Raw genomic sequence first — 23,404 nt, forward strand, 5'->3', positions numbered from 1 at the left:
TTGATGATGATCTTGAAATGTATCCTGTTTCATTAAAAAAACAGTGGGGAATGACTATGCTTAAATTATAAGATTAGCCCATTGTGGACCCCTATGAACAGAGAATAGTAAATCTGCATTATTTTCGCAGAGTATACTTCTGGAACATGATGTGAATTTGTTGTTTTGGGTATAAGATACTTGACACGCAAATTCAGCACCTAAACTTATCCACTGTACAGAATGTATTAATAATATTCAATTATTTAAATATTTTGTCGATTGTGCCCCCCCCCCCCCCCCCCCCTTCTTTTTTTCACCATCGGCTATGGCAGTTACTGGGGGTATCACCCTGATGATAATGCGTTCCATAATTTATGATACCTAAACCATCACTTCGTAAAACAGTGTAGTTCCCTATAAACTGCAGTGAAACGGCATAAGAACGGTGGTTCAAAGGACACTGCGCCCGTCCTAGCATAAGAGAGAAAACGATTGAGTATAATGAGCCTATGATCCACAAGCTGCTACTTGGACAGACTATCTGTTCCAGTCGTCAAGTTGCCGTCTTTTTTTTGTAACTCCTGGCAGACAGTCTGATGTCACTTCTTCTCAGATTGTCAACATAATACATGACTAATGCAGACTGAAACACTATCAGTGAGAAGAGCCGTCGAGTACACTGCTTGGAAAAAGGTCGAGCATGGGCTGTCTAATTACAAAGGTGCGTGTGTGTTCGAACTGCAAATGAGAAAGTAGTGTTGTCATTTTGCGGATACTGCGCGCCCACCAGACAGGAAGGCGTCCCTGCATTTTAACAACAAAATACGTTAGCATAAAGTGCTGATGGACAGATACTTTTTAAACGGACAAATGAAAGGAAAATAATTAGCCCAATCCGCATTTTTGTTAAGTGTGATCAGAAATAGTTGAAACTGAACAATACCGAAATAATTATTTCCCGAGCGAACAGCACCATCTCTGGCAATGCATACCGCCTCCATCCCAGAGTTCACTAATTATTCATTATACTGGCAGCTGACAAGGTCCTGTTTGAGCTACTAACTGATGTGACAGTGACATACAGTTTGCTCCGTAAGTGCTGAATCATACCCTGACATTCTCACGATAGAGTAATTCTAATGTCTCAACGCAATTAGTATTGTCGCTGGTACCCCTCCAAACATCAATCTACAATATCTAAGGCAAGCCACTGGTATAAAAGCACTCTTGCCCCCTCCCGAGCCGGTTAATATATTTACATCTAAATACCAACAAGGTGACTATTATGGTCTTAAATTACCTGACCACAAATGCTCTATCGCATATGGAGACGTCACCTTCCATTTTTCGGATATAGTAATAGCATCATTGATATGAAAATCAATAACGTACATCGCTGGTCTTTTTAACCCCGCAAAACAGGGAAACACGATCACCCGTTCACGGTTTTAGACTAGAGTTCTATATGCGCCATCGAAATTCAAAACACATTAGACGGTGTAACGCGTCAAATGTGACAATTCAAAAAAGTAATGGGATGCAATAGCACAACTTTAAATGAAATGTCGCAGCGGAGAACGCCGTTACCTCCTCTTGCTGTTGGTTGGCTCTTTGATTCTGTTGCTCCTTCGTGACTGTCATGGTGAGATCTTGAAATTAGAACTTCTTCAGACGGCTTCTAACTCCGCATATGATGTCTTCAATTGTCACTCAGTCGGAGAATGGCAAAATGCGAGCGAATGGGTGGATTTTGAACAATGCTGCGCAAATCACAGAATATTCTGTTTCTAAATCTCAACTGGAGGCAGACAGCAATGTATCTGTCACGATTCCGTGGGGTCACTGACTGCGGAGGTAACTGTAGATTACAGTTCACGTTCCGCAAAATCCCAACATTCAGACTCGCAAAGCCTTGACAGTAGTATCCAGCCAAGAGGAAAGCATATATCTGTTTACCATCCGCTCCTGAGGCTACAAAAAGCAGACGGGATCCTGACTGGACTCGTGCCTGGCTTCCCTGTGATCCGCTCATGTAACTTAGGGCAAAATACAACGGTCACATTCGTTTTCTCCACGGAGGGAAAAAAATAGACCATGTGTTCTTACGGCAAATGGAAGAGGGGAGGGGTTGCAACTGCGTGTGTAACAGAAGGGAGTTTTAATGAAGATCTTATAAATGATATAACGCCACTCTAGGGATAACCCGTCCCACAGTGCAGGTTTAATAAAGTATGTTTCATGTACTTACACCTGCAGCTATAGGACGATTTTTTTTTCTTAGTCCCGGAACTATATTACGATGATCATCATCATCATAATCGCCCTTGATGTAATTTTTGCCGTTATGTCACGGGTCGTTGCCAGATTCATTAACATTAATCTTAAGCATTATTAGCTGCTGAGTATAGGAACTGTGCGCGTGCCCTGTCCATGGTCCTTCAACCCCTACTTTTCCATTTATACTGCAGCCCGTCCTTCATAAATCAGTATAGTACGGCACAAGTGAAAATTATTTGAGCAAGCAAGAAAAAAATGGGCGTCTCTTTAAAACTGTACCAAGCTGAATGACGGTGCTGATCTTGTTCACGGTGATGGAAAACTGTTGTCGTGAATTCTGGAATCACTGTGACTGTTAGCATAAATCCTACTTAACCTTTAGTTGCGCCTCCATTCGTTAGCAGCTACTACGTTCAAAAGCAGATGGGTCATCAATATTTAAACTAATTTATATCCAAAGATCAGTTCCACTCACTGTTACAAGGCTAAAAGCAATATGAATACATCTCAGTACAACATAACATTTCATATTTTGAACAGGCAGGCAGAACTTCACATGGGAGAGAGGGTGTATTTTTGTGATATGAAACTAATATGTGTATATATACACACACATGTATACATACACATAATATACAAACAATCACCAGTGAAGTCAAGCACCAGCAAAGTATGCCATAGCACATATGTTATAGTATGGCACTTAAGCACAGACATTATCCCTGAAGAGGTTAACTCCTTTCAGTGACTCACTTCAAACAACAACTGTAAAAAAAAAAAAAAAAAAAAAGTAAACGTCCATCACTCACAGCTGCATGATGTAAAATTTATGTGAGAAAGAAATTACAAATGGAATTACAGTCTTCAGATCAAAGTCAGAGCCAGAGGCTGCCTGTAATCAATTGTGCAGGAGTTTATTCCTTCTGTAACCTGTAGGGGTTTTTGGAATACACAAAATGAAAGAAAACAGGGCCCGGTAATTGAAGTGACATTCAAGAAATAGTCTGGTTCTCTGCTTCGCAAGTGTAGACACTCATTGCTGCCAGGGATATTTTTTCCCCAAACGCAGAACAGTCTTAAAAGTTTGAGTAAGACAAAACCATACTGTAATATGACTATCTGTTCTATTGTGAAGCATTGGGTTGGGTTTGTGACTTTTATTATTTCATACTGGGCTGGCATTTATGAAATCCACTAAATTACAGGTTGGCGGATGTGATGTGTGCTCGCCTGTGGGGAGGGGTAACCAGAGCTCCTGTGTGCCACTGCAGCCTGTGCAACTGGGTAGCTGATTATTTCAAGGTATGTCGGCTACAAAATCTGTTCTGTTCATGGTAAAGAAAAAAATGTGAGAGTGCGAGAGAGAGCACAGTGAAGGCTCCCCGTGTTTGCGTGGGTTTCCGCTGGTCTCTCCAGTTTCCCATGACATGCATGTTAGGGTTAATACTCCTGTCAGTGCCCTTGACCAAGGCACTGACAAAAGAACCGGAGCTGTTCCCCGGGCGCTGCACTGCGGCTGCCCACTGCTTCGGATGGGTCAAATATAGAAAACGAATTTCCCCACGGGGATCAATAAAAGTGCACCATTACCATTACCGTGGTGGTCAGAGAACCCCTGAAAAGGGAGTGTGTTTTATGATTTTCTTTAGATTGGTATTTTGCCTTTGTTGCCTTTGTTCAACCTATGAGGGTGAGCCACAAAAATGACTTTTTTCTATTGTGCTGCATCTTGCTGGACAGTAAATGCCAGACTGTAGACCAGAAAACCTTACTTGCAACCTTCAGTCTAATACTCTTGAGCCAGCTCACGCCAGCCATGTGTGACAGTGGGCATACCCCATACTTACACAGCAACAAGAGTGAGGTCCTTTTGGAGGTTTTCTGCAATAATAATCACAATGACCCTGAGGTCTGAGTCTTTTCAAACACTTCCTTCTGTAGCATCTAACCTTCTATGAGCACACAGCATTCAGATATGCTTTGTTAGCTGCACAATAACAAAGGACACCATGTTGCTAGCTACAAGAGCTAGCTGGCTGACTTCACAGTGGAAAATGTCTTTTGGGAAACTATTATGTTCAATGTGATTCATTTGATTTTTTTTTTATCAGATCAATACAGCTAGGCATTAGCTATTTTCACTTTTTTTGTAGCATAAAAAACACATTCATCAAATTAAATAAAGTTAAATTAATTGAACAGACACATCAAGAACCAGCTAGCTACTGCATGCCACTTTTCTTTGGTGTATTTTCATATAGATGCTGATAAGTCGATATCTCAGACACAATACAGAAATTTAATGTTTACTACACTCATCACTGAATATGCCATGAATGGAGCATTGTTATTGGGACTTGTTATTGTTATGGATTCTCAATTCCATTTAAATATTTTCAATTATTTGAAAAATGCATTTCATAACCTTAAACAAAGGTCTCCATTTTTTTCTCTGTTTGGTATGCATTTTTGTTCATCACCAAACTAACAACATTAACTTTTATTTGAAATGCCTGCTGCCATAATTTTGGACATCAAAATAAGCATTTGCTGTATAATTTCTGCTTTTCAAAGGGTTTGCTGTTGGCTAAAAACTATCACACACATCAAATGACCAGCTTTAGCCCTTTCATCAAAGTATTGAGAGAAAGTAAAAATAATTGTCCAGACATTTTTCAGGGATATTAATGCAACATACTGATTTCCAGCCTTGATATATAGGGGGGAAACTGCCTGCATACCAATGTAATCAGTACTTTTGTTCTTTGTTAGTTGCTCTTTTGCAGTGGTTCTCTCCCTCTGCAAAGAGCTAGCAGATTTTTGATGATATCAAAATATGTTTATTACTGCATCACAGGTAAAAATGTACATGCAGAAATGTACGCATTTACTGTGGAATAAATTGAACATTGCCATTTATATCATAAAACAGTCTTAAATATGTGCACAGACTTGCATATGTAGTAGGAATAAAATATACATTTTTAATAGATGTTTTAACATATATTGATAGATATAACTTTTTCATGAGGCCATACCCATAATCCTAAAGGGCAGGAGTCTTCACCAGAAGAGGCTCTTCATTTTAATACTCTTTGGACAATTGATGTTTCCCCTTTAGCACCTCTAAGCAATAATATGCAAGCAGCTGCTCTCAGAATAGCTGCCCCCTGCATCCTTCAGACAGCCCATGAGTAATAAACACACATGTTTATCACATCATTAATTTTCCAAATGGGCCTCAAATAACGAGATTACCATCACAGTTGACAAATTGGCACAAGTGCTATTGCTCATTAGGTTGAACTGTTTAGTGGAGTATGTCAAGCGCGTGCTCTTCATATATACACACTTTTCTTATTCCCAACAGAAAGATTCCACATTTCCTACAGCATGAATACTTTTCTTTTTCCTTTCAAATAATCTATCACTATTATTATAATAACTGAAAGACAGAGGAAATATCTTACTGTGGGCTTCTCCATGTAAAACCGGTGTCCTAAGAAGTGAGGAGCTTTGCCTGGGGCTTTGGGGTCACACCAGGCTATTACTGGTACTCTCTTATTCTGCCATACTTTGCCTGCTTGCTGCCCCAGAAAACACAGTCATAATCATATGTAGGCAGCACATGATGTGTGACATGAACTCGCACGGTATTTAAGTTACTCCGGAGGACATATATGAATACAACCTTTTAGTGGAGCAGGACCTTTAACCGTTTTTCATGTGTGCACATTGCTTATTCTTTACATGCACACACGCACACACACACACACATCTATATAGATAGCACAACTTGTTTGGGGTTCACTACTTGCACCATACATTAACAGCAGACCCCCCAGATTTATATAAGTACAGCATTTATTATGGCATTAAAGACACAGTGCACAAATCTGTCTCTACCAGAGGCAGCCATTTCAAACAGAATCCATTAAACTAGTGAGTTCCATCTGTTCTTCTTCCTCAAACCACTTCTGTAGTAGCTGGAAGCCATTTTAGTTTAGTTCACGTTCTACTTGAAAGATGCTCTGATAATAATATTTATCATTAACATGTCAACTGCATCTACAAAAAATATACATATATATATATACACATGCGCATCCCACTTATAGTGAGGGGAAAAATAGATATTGTTACCTGTACATCATGCTGGCTTTTACCTAAAACTCACTTACTGCTATGATTGAAAATGCAACATTGAACTGTTGTTCAGCAAAGGGAATGCAACAAAAAAGCATTTCAGGATGAACTATTTTCAATTCCAGCTGCTGTTTCATCGTTTTCATCACTGGCCATGAAGGAATACAATATATTGTCAGTATAACGATGATACACAGTGCCAAGCAAAACAGGCTTTTTTTTCCCCAAATATGTGTAACACAATTTCTGCTTCCATTTTTAAAGCCACTGTATTGAAGCCAAGTGTGAGTCTCCATTGCATACAGTCTTCTATGAATTAAAAAGCAAAGCAGGACGTACGCCAACACACGCGCGCGCATGTCAGATGCCAACCTAGCACAAAATTTCCACACTCAGGATGATTTCGCACAAGCTGGAGACAGAGAACATTGACTAAGAAGCCTATGGTTGTGACAGAGTGTGTGGGGAACAGGAGGTGTGGCTGTGAAGAGAATCATATCTCCAGCCCATCAACAGGCCAAGTCTCTCTGCTCTGCCCCTTTACACCCCCCCTCATAACTGCTTGTCCTGGCTCCACCCATTGTCTGTTCTGTCCCTAGTGAGGCAGGAAAAGCTTCCAGCGGTGGTCAGAACAGCAGAGTCACTGGCCACCCTCCCTCACAGACCAAAGACCCACCTCTTCAGAATGCACCACAGCTCCCATACCTTTCCCTTTTGCGTACTCGTATTATAGATTATGTTGAGGTTTGGTATGCTTCAGCGAGGGTATGGCAAACCTTTTGTGCTAGGCACTTTGTAGCCTTGTCATATTGTACTTATGCACGAGTTATCTCATCACTGGCAGGAGTGCAAACATGGTCAGTTTTGTTCATGACACTTTATTAGATGCACTTTGCACTTGCTCTTTGTAAGTCACTCTGGCTGAAAGCGTCGAACGACAAACTGTGAATGTGTTGTACTGTAATTAGGAATGACTGCAATTAAAAGCCCCATCAATGGGCCCTATTGCGGTTCAGAGCGTGTATCCAGAAGGGCATCCTTATTTTGAGCTGAGAAGAATGTCAGCAGTGTTACGCCAGTGGCTGCAATGAAGACTTCTGCCACCAAAAGGGCATCGAAGAGAGAGAGACAATTAAGCACAACACAGACCTGGGGCACATGAGAATGGCCGAGTATGAGGCTGGCCAAGACCTTATCAAAGTCCTGCTCAGCCCCACACAACACCAGTGACAGAAAGAGAGAGAGAACCGTGTGCATAAGGAATTCTTTTCCAGAAATAATATACCTGATTCATCTCTGAATCAAAGGGAATAAGAATAATATGCTTCAAAAGATGAAAAAGGTATGGAAAATTTGAGTATGTATAACTTATGATGTCTCCATTGATAGGGTTAAGGGCTTATGGGGTTGACAACTTTCTTTTTTTTTTTTTTTTTTTGGGGGGGGGGGGGGGTAATTACGATTAATGAGGTATTACAGGACTATACTATAACCACCACTATCCTGTCTCCATAAACCCTTGCCTCAGTAGAAAAAAAAGCTACGATCTAAGCCTCACTGCCCCCTTTGTTCATCTATCAGCGAAGTGATTACAGGAGGATAGCAGGCTAATGAATTGGTTATAACTGAATCAAACCCTATTTGTGGATATTGAGGAGTTGGCATTGACAGAGGTGAAATGAAATCACTCACCGCAGAAGCTCAGAGAGAGGCAGCTGCGGGCAAGCAAAAGAAAAAGATGAGAGGATCCGGGGACCAGAGCTGATCAATAATTACCTTAGGAAACCTGGAGCTGGTCATTTTTCACATGGACTGGGGTGCGGGTGGAGTGGTGAAAAATCCAAACCTTATAACACTCCATTGATAGATTGCACCAATGAAACCTGTGGCAGTTAGCCTTGTCGGAGATGCCATTTATCCCAGTAAATGTCCATAACTGAAAACAAGCCCTACTCATGAAGTAATACAAAGCCATATTATAAACCACATTTATTTTAGACCTGATGGCTATGCTATTAAGGTGAAAGGATGCGCCTCAAAGCCAAGAAATCAAATGATTATGATGAGCTGATGATGTCTCAAAAAGGCTGTTATCAGGGGATGGTGCTGTTGTGAAAGACAACTGTCCCAGCAAAGACTGACAGTTATATTTTCTTCGTATTCATTTACTTCTCATGACCTCGCTTGACGGTGCTTTAATAGACCAGATTTTAAATCATTATTTTTCCTGAATCCATTAAACAGGTGTAAATTATTTCATTAGGTGATTACTGTCAATGTTCCATATCTTTTTATTCAGTGTCCATCAGTACGGATGGATCATTATCGAACAGGGTCCATTTGTCCAATCTATTAAATGGATCTTGTATGACGGTAATTACATGATATTGCATGAACACGCAATTGGCGCGGTGGCGGAAGATTTTCCTCGGCTGTGCGTTTCTCTTCTTTGTGTGACCTTGAGAAAAAGGACAGAGGAAATGAGAACGGCCTCGCATTTCTCATCTGCGAAAATGTCAACGCTTCTCGGGGGGCCGGCGGCCGCTTCTTGTCAGAGACGGAATGCGGTGGCCCAAAAAAAAAAAAAACGGTGCACAGTCAGTGTACTTTAAAGGACATGCATATACAAATGGCAGAGCAGGAGCTGAGTCTCAGAATCGCTGAGACACTTTTTTTTTGCCCATTTATGTGTGTACCTTCACTTTGGAATCCTCTGCTGTCCATTTTAACCTGGCCTTCACCACAGCCAATCCTGCACTCATGCAGGAGTGATGAATTACAATTAATGCAATCAGCTGAGGTAGTCACGTGCAGCTGACAGCTATTTTCCCCAAGAAATGTCCCACGGTACACAAGGAGAGGAGACACTGAGCGGGCCTTGTCATTATGGGTTATTGTGTGTAGATTGACAGCCAAAAGAATACGTTTAATCCATTTTAGATTAAGCCTATACCACAACGTGTGTCAAAAGGTGAAGGGGTCTGAATACTTTCCAAAGCTACTGTTATGTAATCAGCTGATATAGTCACATGCAGCCAACAGGTACTTTCCCCATGAAATGTCCCACAGTACACAAGGAGAGCAGACACCGAATGGAGGATAGGCGTATCAGCCTCACATCAGCTGAGGGAACCGTAGCACCCAAAATGTGCACCCCCCCCCGCCAATGCAATCCCAGTGGAATTAGGCCATTTTATTGTAATGTGATCAAAGCTGGGCCATTGGGCTCAGCCTGTGTTCAGAACAAGTGCCTTAACACAATCTCCCATTTGTCTGTTCAGGTTTCTGGAAGTTTTTTGTGATCAGTTGTATCAATTACAATACAGACAGACCAAATCAATAGAACAACTGCTGGAACCCATCCCAGAACAAAAAGAAACTGCATTTTTAAATAATTCACGACTCTTTATAAATAAATGATATTTCACAGAAGGAAAACCCATTTCCCCAAACAAATATTAGACCACCTTCCTGATGCTAAAATTTGGATTCAACATGTCCCATGCAAACTCCATGTCTCACAAACTAACTTTCTGTAAATATTTCCTGAATGCACTATGGTCAAGTGGTTCAGTCTCGCTCCATTCTGTATAAGCTTTTCTCTCACAAGTTTATATTAATGCTAACTGCTTAGAAAAACATTAGTCCACTACATTAGCTCTGAGCGTGCTTTCTGAATCAGATTTCATTCCACATCAGCAGTTAAATAGATGGTGCAATGGGCCACATAAACTGAATCTTATGAGTATGGTCACCATAATAACAAAGGATAATTGTGGCCACAAGAGATAACTGCGTGCACTAAATCTGAAATTACACAAGAAGGGACACCTACCTCTGGATTCAAACACCATTTCTCTTTAACTTTGACTTAAATAAATGAATGTTCAAAAAATCTCCTGCATTTATTTTTAAGTAAAATGTATATATTTTTTCATTCATTATAGTGAACTTGCCAAACTGTTTAGGAAATAAAAACATAGATATATATATATACACATATATATATATATATATATATATATATATATATATATATATATATATATATATATACACATATATATACATACATATATATACATATACATATATATATATATATATATATATATATATATATATATATATATATACACATACAGACACACACACACACACATGAATGGTTGGCTACAACACATAGGTACATATATACATTATATATATATATATATTGTATATACATATACATTACATACTGTCACTGGATTATGATGCCCACCACCCTCAGTCTTGGTCTCCTTGAACAGCTTTCATTCAGACACCACTGCATAGAGAATTTGTGCAAACTGGGGAATGCAACTGCTGACCCCACACACCACTTCATCACAGTCCGGCATGCTGACATAGGTGACATTTCTGACACCAGCCATGTCCTGGCTGACATCTACATCTGACGTCTACAAGCACCGGTGGAAGGGAGAATCTTCTCAGAGGCCTTGACGTTGTTAAAACGGCAGTGGAAGGGAATAATCCAAAGACTAGGTAGATCTCTAGGAATGAGGGTATGCAACAGAATAGTAAGTGAAGTGTATACTTTTTATATGTGCAATCAATATTACAAAATACATCATTTAGTATCACTCAGATTTATTGCTATGCATATAATTGGAACTAATATTGTAAAACTATATTTGATTCAATGTTATGTTGGTAAAGTCTGTCAAATATATTACAAAATTTGCATAATACCGTTTGACAGATGAATTATTAATATTTTTTGTTCCATATTTGAGAATTATCAACATATATAAATTTTTCATACTGGTTTTCATCATTCCCAGGACATAGGACTATATAAATATATCCATGAGAAAAACGCCTTGGATAAAAAAAAAATAAAAATAAAATGGCATGTCTTCATAATTTCAGTGATTTCACATTTTCAGACAAATTAATAATCCCATTTACCTGATAAGGCAACACTTCAGTGATGACACAACATTTAATTAAGAAATGGCTTAAAGCATAAACCATCCTGACCTTTGCAGTAGAGAATTAAAGCCACATTTATGCAACTATTCTAATGGCTTTGAATGTGTACTGCAGCCATTTCAGTTTGAAAGGATCAAAGTTCAAATAAAGGTTCCAATTTTAATACAAACTGAAGATTCCTTCTTTTAACATACATGCGTTATCACCTAGACACATTACCTTTTATAGTCTATATCAGAGTTATCATTAATTGGGAAAACAAAAAAGTCAAAATGACATCTGATATCATTAACACTCTTTCAAATTCAGGTTGGTATGTTGATAAAGACAATCTTACTGAAATGTTCTCGCTGGAATTGTCTGGTATTTGAATGTTTGTATGAGGTTTATTGCTATGACCATATTTGCGCATGCTACTGTGCTGACTTGTTTGCAGTTCCCAGTGGTTCTGTGTGCACTGACTAAATTATTGTTGCACAACAGTGATGAACATTTAAAAGACATTATCCAACAAAAATTAGTATGCATGCCACCTCCCCTAAACGGTCTTTTGTTTTTACAAAGCAGCTAAATGTTTGTATATTGTACTCTGACGGCATGCACTATCTAGACTGTGGAACAGTGAGAAATAATGTCTCGGTTATGAGCAAATTACTCGCACATCAAACATGTAGATCTTCTCATTATTTTCTTTTTGTATTCAGGAGAAAAAAATTCTGTATTGGTCAAGGTGAGGGTCACCTTGACCAAAACGTTGCTTGTTTTTTTTTTTTTCTGCCCATTAAAGTAAATTGAAAGGAGCGTTGTGTGTTATTTGTTCATTTTTTTCCCCATTCTGTCATTGGCGGTGGGCAGCCGATGAGTACCGCTTTGCTTCTCCTGTATCACATTAATCTATTTACATTTCAGCTCCATCTTACACCTGTATACTCATGCGCAATCTCCCACATTCTACCAAACCCCTTGTATCATAATCGAATCTAAATGAAAGGGCTGTGTACTACATTCATCCTCCTACAGAACCAACTTCAAAATAGCTGAAGGGCTCTCTTAAGAGTAATTGTGATGCATAACATGAATTAAATACACATTGTAAATGTGGGATGGCCTGACAAGCACTCCAGAGCCAAATAATAATTATTTTCAATAAACACGACAGGCAACACTGTGAGTGAAGCATTATGATGAATTAAGCGCATTGGTTGGAGAAATACAGTTGTAACCAGGACTAGGCTCTGCTGAAGTGCCCATGAGTGTGACACAGCATTAATCCCTGAATACCTCACTAAATATCCAGCCCTGCACACAGATAACATGTAAAATGCATGCAAAACAATTAGCATTTGATAAGAGCATTTGTTAAGCAGATGAATCACATTTAACAAACATAAACCTAATCCTGTGCGTATGGTAGTTTCCAGGAATGAAATGAAATAAGAGCTTTGGCACCAATTGCCATCGACATCAATAAGAAAACAGCATAGACCATTTTACCAGTTGAAAAATACTTCACTCCCAACTGCATAATGCAGTGGGATATGGTATGTCACTTTTTAAACAGGCCATGTGCAGTACAGTACATTACTTATAGATTGGTTTCAATACAGTGACATATAACAGCATACACTACTTTGTAATAAGGTTTGGTCCATTACATATAATAAATTCATACACTGTGGTCCGGGCTTATTCGTCCTGTTATTCTTGTGGCAAGCCCCAGTCCATGGTTGCCTACGATAGTGCTTTAACCCAGAACAAATTAATGTACAAAATTATATTTATATGCTTTTAGCCAATTATGTCAAGGGCTCAGGCAAGGACTCAATCTAAGACCATAAGTGCGTCAGTTTCCGGGCAGATTTAATGAAATCGCAAAGCAGATCGTAAAACAGTTCACAGGCAGGGTCTAAACCAGAGAGGCAGTCCGAGGGAAAATCCAGGTATGGGAAAGTCGGAACAGACAGGGTCAGACAACGGGCAGGCGGAAAGATCGGCGAACAATACAGAGCGGCAGGCAACAAACAGATCAAAAAACAGGCAGGTAGCAAACAGACGGGAAAAACCGGCGGGGACGAAACAGTCAGAAAACACTGCTACGAACTAACAACAATACAGGGGCATGCAGGGCAGATATAGGGCAGGGCTGACAAGGGGATTGGAAGCAGGTGTGCAGGCGGGCAGGTGAAGGCGATGAGCAATCAGGCTGGTGGAGAACTGGGTGGGGAGCAGGGCAGGGCTAGAGCACAAGGAAAACAAAAGCACATGGACAGGGGAAAAAAAAAAAAAAAAAAACACTACAGCTAGGGGGCGGGAGCACTGACAAATTACTCCATAATCTAAAACATGCCAATTCTAAATTCAAAAGGGTCAGGCAATTCATATCGGCTTTTCAGAGCAGTCTGACATTGACATATCTTTTCTGCTGAACTGTGATGACTGATGCCCCAGCCTGTTTTCTATACTTCTGTTTATATATATATATATACACATATATACATGCATACATAATAATGATAATATACATAATGTATAAAAATATACCTAATATACAATTAGATTGAATTAGATTGACCCCATGTTTTGAGGTTCTGTATATCTTCAGTTATTCCTTCTTTTTGTCTTAAAAGTCCCACCTATTGACTAGTGTTGGGAAGTAGCCTTGGCTGAAAACACATCTAACTGCCCTGAACAATGTATCAATGTTTAATTGAACTGGTACCATAAACCAATTCAATACCAACATGAATTAACTACAACACAGTTTCAAATATTATACTTTAATGTGATGCATGAAACTCATGTAAAGTATCACCCAAAAGAAACTGAATTGCAGCAATAATTTAATCAAGCACTATTTCACCAAAAATATATCATATATCATTATTCAAGTTACGAAGACAATGGTGTGTGTGTGTGTGTGTGTGTGTGTGTATATAAATCTTTACAAGACATACCAGAACTATGGAAAACTGAGGTGTGTTTACCTTTACACCAATAGATATTCTTCACAGCTGGTGCACAGCTGGCTCCTATGTATCCATCAGACATCATGCAGGGCTCTCCGGTGTGAGTGATATTAAAGCTGTCCTGAACAGTACAGTACATTTAGGAATTCCGATATATTTGTCAGTGTATTGTATTTCAAATTCAATGTTCTCTATTATTGTTTTATTTTTCATTTTTGAGAAAGAACCATTATACAGCTGGATATAAAAATCAGGGAAAATGAGATACTTCCACAAACATTTTTTGTCCCCTGAAAAGATTAGAAAAATGGAGAACACTTTTCCAGGTAAAATGCTCAATACATTACCATGATTATTTCATATCTTTTGCTTGCTGTACTGTATGTATGTATTGAAAGTACTCTGGGTGCTGTTGAAATAAAGTGGACTTTCACATTTTCAGAATGGTAAAGCATGGCATTTTTCTAGCAGAAAGCACAGCAATGAATACAAACCTGTCTTGTAGACCTCTAATGAACCATGTGAATGTGGAAGTGTGCACCATCTCAAGCAAAACACATCATTTCTCTGCAGAAATTCATTGATTTCCCTTTTAGTTTCCATAAATGCTATGTCTCAGAGTGTACACATAAGGGCATTTATAAATACATTGTACAAAACAATGTAAAATTGTAAAATGCATTCTACAATAAACTGCATGTGAATGTATGCAGCATTAGAATTTATCTGTAAATCTGGAAATACAGCAGATGAATGAAAGGCTACAAGCTCTGTACAGACAACATGGTGCTGCCAAATCCCTCAGTCAGTTAAAGCATTTATTGTATTGCAAGATAAGCCCCTATAACACACATTTGGCAGGTCCCACAATGACCAGGATGCCAGAGAGGAGGAACATAATTATTTCTGTTCTGATGGCCATAAGCACCCTCTAGCTATTCCTCAGGCATCCATGAGTTGCTTAGCTGATGTCACTGAGAGATGGCACCCATCCATAGTTCGGCATTCTCCTGTATTGCACTGTGGGATTGGGAGTGAAGTTCATACCATATATACTACATAAAGTCTGAGTATGTAAATAAAAAAATAAAATATAAAAAAAAAAAAATTTACCTCATTTTTGAATCTTGCATTTGGACTGCAAAGCTGAACCAATTAAGTAGCCTGCTCTTGCCAAATAGAGCACTTTTATATTGCTTGTTACTGTCAGTCAATCAAAAGAAAAACAAGTACTGTTCCCAGCAGGCAAGCACTTCATCTAGTTTCCTAGAAAAATTTAAGGGTCATACAAGTGACAACCTCAATGCGACAAACTTGTTGCAAGAAAAAAACTAGATTTTTATTCAGTGAAGAAACATAAATTTGTAAGTTTTTTCCATCCACACAAGAAAGTACAAAACTTATGCTGTAACAGAGTTTTGTCTTGATGGCTCAGTCTTTGTTTCATTACATTAATGTCATAATGGGAGCTACGCTACACAGCATGAACACATTTAACAGAGCCTTAACTACAGAATTGCAATTATCTGTTGTGAGTTTCACATTCTGTTGGAACTGACATTGCTGTGCTGCACTTAACTAACTTTAATAGGGGCACAGTCAAGCTGCTGAATTTTCATGGTCATATTATGGTAACATAGAGGAAACAGCACTTAATTTTCATTTTCATTTAGAGGAACAACATGGACCCTCCATTGCAGTTGAAAACAACACAGACAATGGAGAAATGACTAAATACTGTACAATGTCCTACCAATAGTCATGGGACACTGGCAGCTATGAATAAAAATGTCTCTATTCCATTTTAAAGTTATTAACAGTGTGTTATTAACAGTGTGTTGGTTCACCTCTGGCTTTAATGACTGCTTCAATGCATCATTGAAGGCTGTTTTCTAATTTTTTGAAATAAATCTGGTGGTATTGTGCTCCACCCCTCCTTTAAAGCATTTTTAAATTCCACTACAGAAGAGGGACTGGTTGGCTTTCCCCTACTTCTGTGTTCCATTTCATCCCTAAGATTTTCTATCATGTTGAGGTAGGGGCTCTGCACTGGCCATTGCAATCTTCCAGTGTTATTTTCTTTAAGCCACACATACTCACAGGCACTTTATTACAATCATATGGGGTGTCCCATGACTTTGTGCAGATTGTGTATGCTAATATGTTTAGATGTCAGGGCAATGAAATGAAAATGGCATGGAACTGAAAGGCAATGAAACAAGCTGGCAATTTGGTACATTATTGCACCGCAGGGAAGGAAAGAAATATTTCAATGCAGAACCACACTTTTCACTCTCTGTGGTGAGACTTTGTTCATCAGAGAATACTTTACCCTATTTATTCTTTATGAAGTAGGAAGCTGTATCGTTTGAACAGCTAACTGTGGCAATACTGCACTCCAGTTCCAAAGAGTTCAGGTAGTATCACGCTCGTTACATCACAGACAGAATGTGCACTGAAGGTATTTCAAAGAAAGCAGATCAAATGTGTACACAAAACAGTGTATTTTGAAGGGTTCATGAGTGCCAGCCTTATGAGCAGGGCATCAAACTCAAAGCCAAGAAAGAGACAATACAGATGCCATTCTACATGAAGATTACAGCCATCCAACAACAGCACAAATCAAGTAATGTTATAATTATAAAGTAATGTTATAATTAATGTAATTTTAAATAAATAAAATGGGAATGATTCTTTGAAAAACATAAAATTAAAATGAATCTTACATTAGTCTACTGTGGTGAAGCCTGGGTCAGGGACTTACGCACCTTCACACTGCTCAGCAGTCCACATGTCTGTGCATATATACAAACAGACCAGACAGACTGACCAGAGATACAGGGAATCAGAAATAGCCCACTGAAAATAAGACCAAAGAGAAAGAGGGCACTTCACACATGACCTTCCACAACAAAGATGTGAGACAGAGACTCTGAAAGTGGTGATGGTGACAGGCATTAAAAAAAGACCCAGTGACATTAATGATGGCACCCCCTGACCTTCTGCACTGCTATTTATAGCTTCTCCATTTTTCCCCAGCCTTTGTCTGCATCTGGTTTTATACTGTTTTTAGCTTAAAAAATGTATTTCTATTTCTGCGCCATTCAATGGAGGGAATGATTGATTTTTAGTGTCGAATGGTGCTGTCTCTTTATTTTTTGTCTCCTTTATTCTTCAGCTTTGAGAAATCCACAAATTTCAGTGTGCCTGAGGTAGCCCATCTTCCTGCGGAGAAAATATCCAGAAGCGTTTCCATTTGCACAGTATCTCAAAAGAGCTTCACAAAGCAAATAAATCAAAGCAGATCAGCCTGAAAAAAAGGGCCGCCAGCAGGTTCTTAAAATGAGCGGTCAGAAAAACAGATACTGAAATATCTTGAGATTGACACTGCACATCAGAAATGATAACATCTCAGGGAAAAGGATCTCATATCCATATTTCTGTGCTTCACACCAAGTCAACTACACATCTCTGAATTTCTTTCAGAAGTGTGTGAAACTCGCAGCCTGTCAGTGCATCTGTGTACTATATCTGAACTCTTTTTGTCCATCTGAAGCTATTCAGACATGCACCAAGGACTTCTGAAACCTTCAGCCGTCAGTATAAAGAGATCTTATATCCAATGGCACGCCATCAACACCCATGTAATTATGTAGCACTTCTGTTCAGCTGCGTCTAGCTCAGTGCCTGTCTGTCATCGTGAACAGGTTTTATTATTGTGCCAAGCCAAGATGCATCCATAATTTATCATCTTCCATGAAAGGATTCTCCAGAATATAGAATTCTCTCACCTGCACCATTGCAATCTCCTAACGTCAGTCATTTTATTTATTTTTTTATATTTAGGAAAAAGTAAACCATAATGGAAATTTTATTCAGTTTTAATTTGCACAAAAACATCCTCCAGTTTTCAGAGTGATGCTTAAGCTACACTTTGTGTTTGCACCTTGAACTCCAGGCTGAGTTGGCTGTTACTATTGTATGTCACCATGACATTATTGACTTAAAGAACAAGCAGGGGTTATACAGCAAAAAAGAGGACCATTTAGAGGACAGCAAAAATAGCAGCCATTTAGTGTGCTATCAAATTAATTATATTCTTGTATTATGAGGCCATGGGTGGGAGACTTACAGCACAGACCACAGAGGAGTGTTGGGAAGTTAGAGGTCAACAATGGGTAAAGGTAAGAACTGTCGCTTTATTACAAAGTGTTTAACTGTTAAAATTATTTAGTTCTGTCCTCCTCACATCAGCCCAAAAGAACCTTAAAATGATTTAAACATACAACTGGCTGATGGTTATTGGAAGGACCAAATATTTTGACAACTAGAAAAAAAAAGAGACCAAGCTTCTTTAAATCCTCAACTCCTGTCTTTTGAGATGGCTTCTAATTCTGATGGATTTTTAAATTAGCAATTCAGACAAGCTCCACAGACAGCAACCTCAAAAGTACAAAGAAAATGCAGGGTAAAAAAATGTCAATTTTTCACTCACTCAAAGACACTCAAAGACAGCATAAACCATGTGTTTTTGTCTCCAAGAAAACTGCTTATTTTTCACTATGACCACAATTTCAGAAGCCTCACCCCTCCTATTTCCCACTTTATAAGGCAAAACTAAGCAGAAGTCTTGTGTACACAGATGCCAGCTTTATTCAGCTTACACTTAACACATCTTGCCTGCCATTCTTTCATTGTAGCTACATATATCCTTTGACATTTAGTCTACTCATGTGCATACACAGTGAGGGCACAGAACTATTGATTAAATTTGACTTATGATATCTGATGTACACTAAAGCATAACAATAATACTTAATAAAAACAACACCCAAGCAGCCCAACTCTGAAACAATTGCAATGCTATGTGTTTGAAAAGGGGATTCACAACCTGAAAACCATCATGCCCTACCATATTGTTTCTCAATAAAACATTCATTTGGGTATTTTTACCCAAATGAATTCCTAACCCTATTAGCCACATAAAAGTGGCTCCTGGTCCTTAGTGCTTTGTAGCAGAATTTACCTTCAGCAAATGGAAAATGAAACACAGCAGGGGTATGAGGGCAAGTAAATAATAACCAGATACAGTGGATTGAGGAGGAGAATCTTGGTTGTCTGACCAATTCCTTAAAATGCTCAAAACAGAATGCATTGTGTGTATACATTGAAAGGAGTCGACAAAAAATATTTCAGGAGATGTGCCTAAACCCACACATATAATGTATGGAAAATCATACATTTCCTACTTCAGTCTCACACAGCTTCATCATCATATGGGCTACTAACATCACGTGCATGTCTTACACAATATAAGATGTGACAGCTGAGGCCTAGACATTATATACAAAATGAGCAATTTCCTTATTGCTCAGTTTTTGAGTGTTGGCCTTCTCATTCTTATATTTGTCTGTCTTGCTTTCTGCTAATGCACAGAATTTTAACATTATACATTTGGCAGTATTTTATGACAAAGTTTATACTGCTCCAGAGAATGCTAAATGCATTCACTAAATGTGTTTTTGTCACTTTTATTAAAAAAGCAAACAGAGATAAAGAAATACTCCCTCTCCACATGAATCACAAGTATGAAACCAACTTAAGTCTGAATTGAAAACTCACACTCTGTGACTTAACATTCTCATATTCTCCCACATGACATTAAATTGGTAGCCTTAATAATATAAGATGTCTTTCCCCATTTACATTGTCACTTAGCAGACACTCTTATTCAGAGCAACTTACAAAGACAAATTTTCTTCCAGAAGTATTTCTGAACACAATGAAGGCTTAACGCAAACACACCTCAAACTTCATTATAATCTATGATACTCGAGTCTCTGGTTTCTTATATTCAGGATATTACATCTTAGTGTACCAAGTTTTCTAAAACTTGGAATACTTCAGCTCCCTTCAAAGAATCACACTTTAATGCACTAGCACAAGTACTTTTTTTCATAATCACAGACTTCCCTGTCTGTTCTGTCTGGATTTTCCACTATTGAATACAACCATAAAATATGATTTCACAGTCTCATATTGATTTTTGGTTGTGTCCTTAAACCATAATCTCGCCAATGGGGGTGTGCATAATTACAGGAGATATAACACAAAAAGATATATTATAAAGAGACTGGTTGTACAATAAATCATGTCTCTGGACTAAAACACTTCAGTTGAATTGTCAATAAGTAGTAAATTTAAGGCTGTGTTTAATCCCCATGATCAGAGAGGGCGATCATTAAAACAGGGATTACCAGCATTAGTCAAGGTTTTGCTGAGTGAGTTACTAAGATCCCTCAATGTGGGACTCAGACCATACAATGCAGTCAGGCCTCATCAATTGCAAGGATCTGAAACATTATACAGCACATAAAGTGTGACATTTACTTTGAAAGAAGATTTTGTGCTACCTGCTAGTTATTAAGCCCGATACTGAAAAACAGAGTGCACTTCGGAGGAATCAGCAGTAAAGAAAAACAGCCAGAGTTACAGATTAAGATCACGCATACAAAATGTTATTTGAACAAGACAACTGCTATTCCTGCAAGAGTGCTTTGGTTATAGGATAAGTAGGGTGTAATTAATTTCTGTGCTCCAGCTCCAGCTACCCTTTATCTATATACAATTGACACTGACAGTTTGGTTTCCATTTTACATGTAAGTGCAACTGTTTTTTCGTTAGTAGTGGGTTGCAAATGATGAGTTATGATTCGTATGTACCTAGCTATGAATTTTATTTCATAAATATATTGTGACTCTTTGTCATATTGATAAGATTTAAGTCAGGAAGGAGGTAAAAGGGACAATGTTTCACTGCGAATACCCTAATGATATCCTAAAGGCAAGAGGTAGAGATATTTACAGAACACTAAGTCCACTCTTGTATACTATGCTACTTGATGCACGCACAGGAAATTTTCTGGTCCAGTCTATAAGAAAAATAACTGAGCCTATAGTGTCCTCCTATACTTTCATAATAAGAGGCACAACATGGCCTTGGCCTGGGAGTCTTCTGAACTGATTAAATATTCAGTCCGCTTCGATCTAAGACGCACTCGTGATTTCCAACAGGAACCCTCACCCCCTAGGCAGTAAATACGGAAAGACCACAGTGTTCACTCAGTGAGATAAGCACCTTGGTGAGTTTGCATATACTACATTTTTACAAGTGTTCAGAGCAATTGAATAACAAAGAATAAGTCTTGTGAAACAGAATTTCATCTATTAGATCGTTTTCAAATTTCATATGTGAGTCACTGCTCTTGGATGGTGGCCAACCATCAAAACCATTATATAGAATGATCTCAGAGTTACTTTCAAGACTTCATCTTGAACAATATTTCTTCTACACAACAAACAACCACTGACATCAGTTCTTTGGGGAATATTTCCCCAAACAGACATTAAAATATCATAAATTATATTGAATTCATAACATACAGATACTGTACAGCTCCTCTGTTAGGGCAGATTCTATGTCATATGAATAATCCCTTTATCTCTCAACTCCCATTCAATATCCAGCTGCTGGCCCAGGATAGGGTGCGTTCCCTCTTTGAATACTGCAGCTCTCTGTAGATAGGTCTCCCTGCTTATGCCACTGGGCTGTGTCAGCTCACTCACAATGCTGCTAGTAGGCTTCTCCAGCCTTCCAAAACACGCCTGAATCTCACCGCTGTTTGTATCCCTTCACTGGCATCCAGGTGCTGCTCACGTTGAGTTCAAGACACTGATTCTGGCCTAATGGTCAGCCAAGGGAATGGCTCCTTTTTACCTTTAATCCATCACCATACCTTACACCCCTACACAACATCTCCACTCGGCAACCTCTGGCCGTATAACAATTCTCTTCCTCTCTGTCCACAAACCCCAAACTCTCTTCTCAATTGGTCCTCGAGTGGTTCAGCTTTCTCTAGCCAGAAGAACTACAGATTACAGTCAAACATTGCCTTTGTGCCTGGCCTTGGATACAGTACAGTCCTACATTTAGCATCCCTTGTATACAATCACTCAGTCAAGCTGAAAACTAATATGATGTTATGCATCTATTACTCACTTTTACATTACATTATTGATTTTATGAGCATGTTAATATTATGCAAATTAATTTTGCTCTTGCTGATAGTGGTAGTTTGATGTAATGAACATTGCTCTTACGGATAACTGAGGGAATATTTGCTTCAACAATTGCTGTTGTGTGCTTATATTGCTGAGTTTTGATTTGATGCAAATCACTCATCTGTTATGTCCTTGTGGTCTTGCTGATCCTGAGATACGCTTTTAATGTAACTCACTACCTTGCTGTGACAGCCTTGAAAGTCAATCTGAATAAGAATGTTTCCCACACATTGTAGAGATTTTTTGTACTGTGTGCAATATGAATTTCATATTTTATCACAATATAGGATGCCCACCTCTCCTTTCCTTTCCTTTCACAAACACTCTCAAGCTCTCAAGTGTTACCATCAGTGGGAAAGTTTGTTCTGATGTATTCAATCACCATTTGAGTCTGTGAACGCAAATGTAAAGCATGAATGGACATTGCTTTAAATATGGATTCAAGCTTGCAGTAAAGCCCTTACAAAACCAGCTTCTTCCCAGCATTTTCTGTGAGCTTTTACATCAAACCTGCATTGCCCTCTAACATCAATGGGATCAGAGGCGTGGTGTCAGAGTAATCTTCAGAGGAATGCACATCTTATCTCCACATATTGTGGTTCCACAACCTCAGTTCAGGAACTAGATATGACGAAGCCCTATCTGTTTATGTATGGACTCCAGCTTCTTTATGCTGCCAAAGTCATTTCACACAGGGCTGGACAGAATCTGATAGAACCATGGTTTCGAATTTCAACCAATTTAAGCATACAAATTATGTACAACCTAAGTTATCAACCATAGCTGTGTTGAACCATCTGCCTCTGTGTATCTGTTTCTCCTGTTGCATTTCAATCATCCTCTGTTCAGCCAGACATCTAGCCATTTCACACTACCCAGATCATCCTACCATTCAGTCCCATTTCACTTCTGAGACATATTCACTGTTGTTGGCC

The 23,404-nt window shown here is 38.8% G+C and overlaps 1 protein-coding gene across 2 annotated transcripts in view; it reads right to left on the reverse strand.

The window, feature by feature from the left end:
- Positions 1 to 23,404, reverse strand: part of LOC118789027 (inactive dipeptidyl peptidase 10-like) — a 117,248-nt gene that overhangs the window by 66,610 nt on the left and 27,234 nt on the right. Inside the window, exon 1 of one of the 2 annotated variants that reach the window (XM_036545307.1) lies at positions 1,570 to 2,017. The exons of the other annotated variant lie outside the window; for it this stretch is intronic. Within the exon in view, the coding sequence (XP_036401200.1) occupies positions 1,570 to 1,623 (54 nt within the window). The 5' untranslated portion in view covers positions 1,624 to 2,017. Of the gene's footprint in view, positions 1 to 1,569; positions 2,018 to 23,404 lie in introns of those variants that run through there. 2 annotated transcript variants of the gene reach the window in all.

The sequence above is a fragment of the Megalops cyprinoides genome, chromosome 14 (genome assembly GCF_013368585.1).
Source record: "Megalops cyprinoides isolate fMegCyp1 chromosome 14, fMegCyp1.pri, whole genome shotgun sequence".
Classification (NCBI taxonomy): domain Eukaryota; kingdom Metazoa; phylum Chordata; class Actinopteri; order Elopiformes; family Megalopidae; genus Megalops; species Megalops cyprinoides.